Here is a 9,378-nt window from a genome sequence, read left to right on the forward strand (position 1 = left end):
CACTTGCTGGAGATCATTTTCAGTCTCTCTCTTGTCTTCAACTGTGCAGCCAGTGATGGAAGACAACCTTTCAGTTACATCATGTCCCTCCTCCTACGCCTCTAGCATGTTCAGAGAGGTGGAGGAGGGAGAGAAACCTGAGTGGAACTCCACTCCTCCCTCTCCTCAGCCAGCCAATAGCGAGCAGCTTGCCGGTTAGGGTTGAGGGCTGTGAAACTATATAACAGTGAGAGCTGTGCCCATTCAACCAGGAGCTTGAGATCTCAAAAACAACTCCAAGAGACAGGACAGGTTGCTGGCACCCTCAGGCAAGAGATAAACCACAGGATTTCAAGCAAGCCTTCAACTAGCCAGCGAGACAGCAGCGATGAAGACGACCCTGGCAACGCTGACGCTCTGCCTGGTGGCGCTCGTGGCCACAGGCTTCCCCTTTGAGAGGAAAGGAGGCTCGTCGCCCGGCGGCACCAGCAAGCAGGAGAAGCGTGTGCAGTACGCGGCGTGGGACGACGTGAACGTGCTCGCCCATGGGCTGCTGCAGCTGGGCCAGGGGCTGAAGGAGCATGTGGACAAGACCAAAGTCCAGATGAGGGACATCTCCACCAAGCTCAAGGTCTTCAACGGCACGGTGACGGAGCTGGGCAAGGAGAGCCAGAAGCTGCGGGCGGAGGGGGAGGCCCTGAGGGCGCGCGCCCTGGGGCTGGAGGACAGAGAGGGGCGTCTGCTGAACGTCACGGCCGAGCTGAGGGAGAGGACCGAGGAGATGCAGCAGGAGAGGAAGGCGGCGAGCGAGAGGCTGAGCCGGCTGGAGGAGAGGGTGGATGGTGTGCTGGTGCCTGACACCAACGCCGCCGCCAAGAACTCCAGTGATGCCCGCATCATCCAGGTGAGAATAGAGAGTCTCTCTCTCTGTGTGTGATATAGTGATGTTGATATGTTAAGAGAAGGCAGCATGTTAAGTTAAGGAGAGTGAAACTAATGAGTTGGTTATAGGGGAGATCTTAGAGGATTATATCTTGTCTTTGTCCATAGAAGGTTTCCACTGTGTGCAACACATTAGCTATTCCTGCACTCATTAGATAAAGATATTAGAGGCTACAGTGGAAGCAGACTGTAACACCACATAACAATGTCTTGATCGAAAGTGATGTTCTGCAAGTACAACATGTAGTTAGTTGTACATTGCAGTAGATGCTTAAGCCATCTGGAAGTGAGGAGCAACAGAACAACTTGGAGGCAAAGCAAGAAGTTCCTTTTGATAGACAAGGACAGTTGGCTTGCATGGTGGGTTTTTTCTATGGGCTCAAAGAGACTGAGTGAGGCGCAGAGGGTGGGTCGTGGGGGTGTGGGGGGGTTGCTGGTTAACTGCACTGCACTGAGGAAGAGCGTGCACTACGTGCAGGGAATTGGGAAACACTACTGACTAAAGGGTGCCGGTGCACAAAGGGGATGTCAATGTTTTACATCAGTGCTATTTCACAACCCGGAGAGCACATGGGTGTACATGGGCCGATGTGACACAGTTCATTGGGGTTAAGAGATTTTCTTAGCTTTGCTGCTCTCTGCATCTGTAAGCCAGTAGTGTTTATGTGACTTTGTAAGCTTTTGTAGCGGGATGGAAAATCCCGCGCTAGAGAGTGAGTTATGTAACCAAAGAGCACAGCCTGAAGGACACAATGATTAAGTGGGGTGGAAATGTAGGCCTATTCAGAGTCAGACGTATTGGGCCCTGGGCCGCGTCATGTCCTATGTTCAACGAACATAGACACTAGAAACACACTAGAAATCAAACACTATTTGGCTTCTTTGTGCATTTTTGGTTATGCGTAATGATGCGTAATGCGCCATGGGCATGTGTTACGCGCACAGGCTCAGCATGAAATAAAGTTAGGCCTATGTGATGAAACATGCTAAAGCTGCAGGGCGTACCTGTGTTGTGTTGCAGCTGATGCTGGAGGCTCAGAACAGACGCATCGATGACCTGGTGGAGCGGATCCGTCTGCAGCAGGACAAACTGGACAAGCAGAACGTGCGCATCAGAACCCTGCAGAGCCAGGTGAGGATGGATGCCATGTCATGTCATGCATTGGCTAGCTAGGCTACAATTAGCAAACGTGCTCTTTGCGAGCTTTCTGCATGGTGTTCTGCAGGACTTTCTTTAGTTTAGTTTTGAGCAATCTAATTAATGATTTACAAACCTTTTTCAGGTCCAACAAACAAAACAGAGGCCAACCCTGAAGAGCAGCAAGGCCGACGGTTCAGTGCAAACTGGCAGCGCAGAGCAACGCGACTCCCCCATCGGTAAGTAGCTAAAAGCCGATGCGTGCTAATTAAATCCTCCCTTGCACTACACATTTGCATTGACTTAAGTCACATAGATAAATCTGACGCCAAATGTGGCATACCATCTGGTTAGCAAGGCCACGAAGAAGCTTAAATCAATAGCAATTACAATCAAGCAACGTGATCAGTGTGGAAACACGTTGATCAGCTCCGTCTGGCGCCTGAAATAACAACTGGTTATTTAGCGGTTATTAACAGGATTACACCCACAGCTTTATCTGCAGAATGCATGGTTTACCCACCTTTTTTAGGCCGACATCAATCTCAATGACATCAATTCATAGTAGCCCATGTAATTGCGTGATAGTAATTATTAGGTGAAATATAATAGGGCTATAGGAATATATATAGGGACTTAAAAAACACAAATCACTGCTTTTCTATAGATTTAGTTAGATTTTGGTGGTTTGCCTTATGATCAGCAAAGAGGAGCTTGAGAGGCACAGAGAAGGCCCCAGATCAACAAACACAGGACTTGAGAGACAGGAGAATCAACATTGTCAGCAAAACACAAATACAGCTCAGTTGACTCCTCCTCCCACTGCATTCTGTGGTGTACAAACAGTAACTGCAACAGGCAGGCAGGAGGCCTAAATGATGCCCAGGCAGCTGCTGCTCCCATCTGAGCTGAGCCATGACTGGCCCAGTGGTCATAATGTCTGCTTTCATCCGGATGTGTTGGACTGGAGGCAGGCCAACTAGGGAAGAGTTGAGACGCAGAGGTTCCTGGCTGTGGCTCACCACATCTCAGTCTCACTCCAGGACTGCTGCAGTCTTCAAAAGAGGAAGAGAGCTTGATGTCTGTATTCGAGGGGTGTGCCTTGAGTTAAAAGCCGGCGAATGAATGGGTCTACACATAGTGAATAAACAGAGCACGATTCTATTTACCGTCTCTTTTAAAGGGCTGGTTAGTACGAGAGCAGGTGTGCCTATAGACTCTTTTAACAGCAACCTTTTGAGGTGGTAAATCAGGAAGTAAAGCATGTGTAACCGATGACATTAACGAGGGTCCGGGGGCACTGGAACACCTAAACGGAATGGAGCCATAATTAATGGTATTGGTTACACCTGCTGTACTTCCTGCTTTACCACCTCAAAACGGTCGCTGTTAAATGGGCCCGTAGGCAGAAGGAATGGATTCTGGCTCTTTCCTCTGTTTCTTGATGGCCGTAGAGGACAAGTAGGTGAGAGGTGAACACGGAAGGCAGAGGGGAACAGTTGAATTCAGTCATCAGGACAAAACACATCACAATACGAGCTCTGATGGCAGGCAACGTTCTGACATCAGCAGGATTGGAGGAATGCCGTAAAAGAAACAAGTTCCCCCTGGCCAGGCTCCAACTGGAGGAAAGTTCATCATCGTCTTGGATAGTGTTATCTCGGGGTCATACTGGAGCCCCAGCACAAAAGGATTACTCACTGATCAGTTCTGTGGTGGAGAGACAGAGCAGAGAACTAGGAGAGAGAGAGAGAGAGGGGGGGGGGTGTGGTGGTGGTGTTGGCTTTGCACAAATCTAGCATGCAATGTTCCTCAGATGACGGCGCCCTGGCTGGGCCTGCGCCAACAAAACAAAAAGCCAGGAGGAAAAGGCGGCCTAATTTTGCCAGTGAACTTTGTACAGATTTCCTTTTGGCTGTTTGTGAAGACACGGCTCGAGCCTCCTCCCACCTTTTTCCCGTAAAACAAACACTTGTACATCCCTGAAGAATGTGTAACCTTTCCCCCAGATCTGTCAGGGAGTCAGACAAGATCCCCCCCTCCTCCTCCTCCTCCTCCTCCTCCTCCTCCTCCTCCTCCTCCTCCCCCCCGTTCTTCAGTCATCTCATCCCTCCTCCACGCAGAGAACCCCCCACCCCCGTCTCCCTCCCCTCTCCCCATTGTAATGAATAAGAAGTGTGCCAAAGTTCAGGAGAACCCCTGACCTCGAGGCAAACCACGGCCACAACGAGCCATCACAATGAGCTATTGTGGCTCCTCTGCGATCAGCTGGCCGCTTCCCCACTGGGCAAACAATCGCCAGCAGTCAATCAAATTTTAATTATTAACAACACAGATTTCGACCCTATTTTAATTAAGAAGGTCACAAATCACAATGTTTTTTTCCCTTTCTTTCTTATTTTGTCATCGAGTAAAGAAATTAAATAGTAATCGCGTGGCGATTTCATAATGAGGGCTGTTTTGTGTTGCTGTCTTCCACGACCAAAAGGATTATAGGAGACGATCTATTGGTTGTCAGGCACATGGCAGCTCCAATTGGCCCCAGAGGGCCCTGCTTTATTTTGCTGCCTTCTCCAGTGTCCCTTACAGCAGCCCCCCCACCCCCCCCCCCCTCCCGCCCACCCCCTCTCCACTCTCCCATCACTCCCTGTGCATGCAGCAGCCCCCCCCCCTCCACCCCCTCTCCACTCTCCCATCACTCCCTGTGCATGCAGCAGCCATGCATTCCTACATCACTGCCTGGCTGCTGCGCACGTGAGTGAGGTGTGATCACCAGCCGGAGGGAGGGAGGGAGGAGGAGGGGGGGTTGAGGAATGCGATGCGAGTCGCGTGTAATCAATAGCCCAGGAAGGCGAGCGGGCCCGTAAAGAGGCAAGCCTTGCTTGGGAACTGGGAGAAAGGTCATGTTTATTACACACAGAGAGGCGTTCTTCTCACTCGCTCGCCTCCCTTCGCTCTTTGTCTCTCGTCTTTGTTCCGGCTAGGTCGGAGGAGACCCTCAGCAGCCTGCGTCTTTTATCTCCACACTTACTGATAAAGCTCACGTTTTGTTCCGAGTCTTCTATTTGCAAACACTCTTCTGCGTTCACACACAGACCAGTGCGGAGAAAAACAAAGCCAAAGGCTACAGCAGATAGGATCCCAAAACTGTGTCCGTGAATGACCTACTTATGACAGTTGGGGAAAAGCAATACACATTTCGCCATAATTCCTAACATTGCGTCCACAACAGTAATAGTTTATAACTAAGCAGGTGTTTCAATAGACACGGGTGCCCCTGAATGCCACCAGTTCAGTTCTATTTCATCACACTGAAGTGTGACTTCCCTCTGTTCAAAACAAGCGCAGTTGGCAGAGAGAGGAAGTGGACTTTTACCCTCAATGTCGCAAACAAGCGACACGTTGGCCGCCCCTCACAATGGCAGTGCAAAGTTCAAGGGAATAAAGACGGAGAAGCAAAACATCTCTTGTTATCGAAGACGACCGTAAAGCTAAATGTGTCGTTTAGTAAATTGGATGGCAGCCAGTGTAGGGGAAAGGTGAACACTGTTTGGGTTGCAGGCCTTGAGTTGTATTCACAACACTGTGTGCGAAGGAACCTTCCATGTTAACACTGTTGTGTTTCTCTCTCCTTGTTTCTTCTCCTTGTAGAGATCGCATCCGACTGCCATGAGCTGTTCCTGAGAGGAGAGACGACCAGCGGGGTCTACACCATCCAGCCGTCAAACGCTCAGCCCTTTGAAGTCTTCTGCGAAATGACAGCTGGTAGGTGGAGCAGAACGTCCTGCAGGCCAGCTTCACGCTGCTGCAGTTTGTGTTCTATTCAGTCTAGTTTGGCCAACAATTGCTAACTGACAGTCACCAATTCCATACAGAAGAATGAGTCTCCAAGCTGTACAAGAAGCTCCCCTAGATCATTGGGCTTATATATATACACACCCTTATGTGATGAGACAGGCTAATGTGGTTGATCTCTTTCTCTCCAGACGGTGGCTGGACAGTGATCCAAAGGCGCCAGGATGGCTCGGTGGACTTTGACCAGCTATGGCAGGCCTACCAGAAGGGCTTTGGCAACCTGAATGGTAAATATCTTTCTGGATCTCACTCCCTAGAGAAGGATTAGTCCCCTCGGCATCACTGCCACTCAGAACCACGGCATCAAAGAGCAGGAACTGGCTTCCCAAAGCATCTTAGCACCGATTAGCTCAGATCCCCATAAGTCCTAAGAGGCAACGAGAAGTCAGTCCGTTTCTCCGCAGCTTTTTCACCCTCTCCCCCCCGCCCGCTTTCTTTGTTCTCCAGGAGACTTCTGGTTGGGTCTGGAAAAGATGCACTCCATCTCTAAAGACGGCAGCTACGTCCTCAAGATGCAGTTCACCGACTGGAACAACGACGTGGCCTCCGTCCGCCTCTCCTTCCGTCTGGGCGGAGAGGAGACCCAGTACTCCCTGCACATCCAGGACACCGGCGCCTTCAGTCCCCTGGAGGGTTCCCTGGCGACGGACGCCACCTCCGGCCTGCCCTTCTCCACCCGCGACCAAGACAACGACCAGAAGGGCGACACCAACTGCGCCAAGCACCTCTCCGGTAAGTTCTGATGATTTTTTTGTCGTGGGCGTTTGCCGTTCGATCGAGTGAAAACGCAGATTTGGCTACTTCCTAATTGGAGATAAACGCCAAGCCGCGACTCGTTCATGGTAATAATGCAGCATCTCATCTCATCTCGCTCCTCCCAGGTGGCTGGTGGTTCAGCAACTGTGGCCGTTCCAACCTGAATGGACGATTCTTCCAGAGCCCCCCTCCCAAGCAGCGGCACCAGAGGAAGCAGGGCATCTTCTGGAAGACCTGGAGAGGGCGCTACTACCCTTTGAAGACCACTGCCATCATGATCTCCCCCGCTGAGATTGAGAACAAGTCATAAAGGATACAGAAGAGAGAGAGATAGAAAGAAATAAGCAAAGACAGGGAGAAAGACATTTAGATCCTGGACTTTTTTCTTTTCTTGGTGTTGGGGTGAGCAGGAAATGCGTCTGGTTGTCTCCCAGTGAGAAAGACTTCACAACAGATCTGAGGCCTTCTGAAAAAGAAGCCAAAAGAACTTGTGAGAACTCAATGGCTTCCACGATGCTTCCAGAACACCAAGCAGACGTTGCTGTACAGCTGTAGCCAGAGATGGAGGGGGAAAAAGAGACAAAACGTAACGATACAGACATGGTATACTAAAAGTATAGCAGTGGACAAGTATGTATAAGCAGTAAATGGTATGAGACCAGGCTGTTGATCCCCCCTCTCTTGGCGGCGTGAAAGCTGGGGCCTCCGTGGCGGAGCGAGTCGCGGCCTGCGCGCCGTGTCGCAAGCCGCAAAGCATTTTGGACAAGTTAAGACTCATCGCCGAGACATGGAGCGCCCCACTGTGAGCTGTTGTTGAGGTTGAATGTGATTTTCCTCAGCAACTTGTCGGCTCGAAAACCGCTAACGAACTGAACCGCCCGTTTTGTACAGGATGCGAGTAGGAGTGGAAAGGCAGGCAAATGAAGCAAGCCTCTTACACCCGACGGTGCGGACCAAACGACTTCCAACAGACGAGTCGTTTCCCACACGAACAGAATGGCATTATCCCAAAACATTATGTAAAGATTCAAATCAGCGTAAACTAGGATTGCAGTGCCTCTTAAGAAACTCCGTGATGTCAGAATTGGTTTCCCTCCATGGGGCACTGAGAACCATTCCAGCCTTTGTACAATATTTTTTTTTTGCCAGCATTTTTTTTTTTAGACAAAGTAAGCGTATTATACGTCACTGAATTTAATCTTCCTGTGGAGATTTGGAGAATTTTAAGTCATATTGACTGCCTTTAAGATACGAGAGACATCTTTTTGTACATAGTGCATGAAGGAATGTCATGTCTTTTCAGAATTTTGAACTGTAACTGTCTTGTCGTGATACTGTATCACCAGTGTTCTTGTGACTGGAGAGTTTGTTGTTGTAGATGTTGTTCCCTTTCTTTATTTAAATGCTGTAAAGAATCAATATATATATATATATATTTCTGGTGCTACCTGTTTGTAATTTATATTGTCTGTTTCATGTTTTCCAGATGTTTTTTTATTATGAGAAAATAACAGATTTTTGGCCGTAACAGGCCAATAAAATTGATTGAAACTAACACTGCCTCTTGTATGTGGATTATCTTGCACTTTTCTGAGAAAGGATCCAAAAGTTTGCAATAACTATACCTCAAGATAGAACTCCAAAATGAAAAAATGTTGATATGTAGGTCATGACAGACTGAATATGTATAATAGACAAGTAATTCAACATGTTCTCCCTGGCACTCAACCCCTTGCATGGAAGATTGAAGAGACAATAGGACTCCCATGTTTAAATCTGCCTGCCACATTGCAGACATGGTAGGCTGGAGGTCAAGCAGATCTAGGCATGCAGCATCTCAGCTGGCAGGTGATGAGAGGAATGTCCCCAACATGCTTGAACTTGCCAGAGCGCACAGCACCCATTAACCAACATCTGAATTAGATGGATATAAACTGTTAGGACAAATTGTTCTCGTTTCTGAGTGATAAACGTGTACGAATCATTTTCTCTACTCTCTGAAGGATCTTCAAGTGATCATGTCCTCCTCCTCACATGAAGTCATGCAGCTGTCATGTGTGCATGTAACGGTTATGATGTCCACATGATAGGCTATTAGAATCATGTAAGAATATACTTTGTTAGTGTGTATTGGACAACTGGTTTTGATTAGTTTGAAGTGTGCATATTATATTACTAGCCATATTGCTTTCTTAGAAAAGGATGAACAAAGCAGCGATACACTGAAAAGAAACTGACAGTTTTACCCTACGTTAAAGTGGTTAAATTCTTCCTCTCCATGCATGTTTGAAGACCACCTAGGTAGCATATTTCAATCAGGGCCATTAGTAGTTCTAAATGAACGCTGCTTTATTTTTATTTTTGCTTTTTGATACAACCATTGGCTGACTTACCATGTATCTTGTATCTTCCACATTCTCCAAGGTCTTTTTCGCCTATAGAATAGTACCCATATAAATGTAAGGGGGTGGGGTGGTTATCGATCAAAGTTACCATGGCAACTGTACTGTCTCCAAGGGGAAATGGACCGACAACGAAGCATCCTCTGCTACACTCGAGGCTTTGGAGAGCTCGTCTGTTTATATTGCTCGGGTCAGAGTGGAATATTGAGGTGGGAAAATGATCATTTTGAGACAAACGGCCAGTGAAGTAGCCTCTGCTTTTATCTGGCAATAGGCTACATGTGCAAAACCTGCAACAGAATAGGC

At 48.4% G+C, this 9,378-nt stretch overlaps 1 protein-coding gene across 1 annotated transcript; it reads left to right on the forward strand.

Annotated features, from left to right (window-relative positions):
• Positions 1–329: 329 nt before the first annotated feature.
• Positions 330–8,190, forward strand: angptl4 (angiopoietin-like 4). Its single transcript, XM_083659178.1, has 7 exons — positions 330–883; positions 1,943–2,053; positions 2,205–2,298; positions 5,711–5,824; positions 6,046–6,141; positions 6,362–6,646; positions 6,796–8,190. The coding sequence occupies exons 1-7, from the start codon at positions 368–370 to the stop codon at positions 6,978–6,980; spliced, it is 1,401 nt and encodes a 466-aa protein (XP_083515304.1). The 5' UTR covers positions 330–367; the 3' UTR covers positions 6,981–8,190.
• Positions 8,191–9,378: the final 1,188 nt, after the last annotated feature.

The sequence above is a fragment of the Poromitra crassiceps genome (genome assembly GCF_964638095.1).
Source record: "Poromitra crassiceps genome assembly, chromosome: 23".
NCBI classification, from domain to species: Eukaryota; Metazoa; Chordata; class Actinopteri; order Beryciformes; family Melamphaidae; genus Poromitra; species Poromitra crassiceps.

Excerpts from the sequence above, each read along its gene's own strand:
- angptl4 (XM_083659178.1), top strand. The coding sequence starts at position 368 with ATGAAGACGACCCTGGCAACGCTGACGCTCTGCCTGGTGGCGCTCGTG. Across the intron at positions 884-1,942 it reads GTGATGCCCGCATCATCCAG|CTGATGCTGGAGGCTCAGAA; the intron begins GTGAGAATAGAG and ends GTTGTGTTGCAG. Across the intron at positions 2,299-5,710 it reads GCAACGCGACTCCCCCATCG|AGATCGCATCCGACTGCCAT; the intron begins GTAAGTAGCTAA and ends TTCTCCTTGTAG.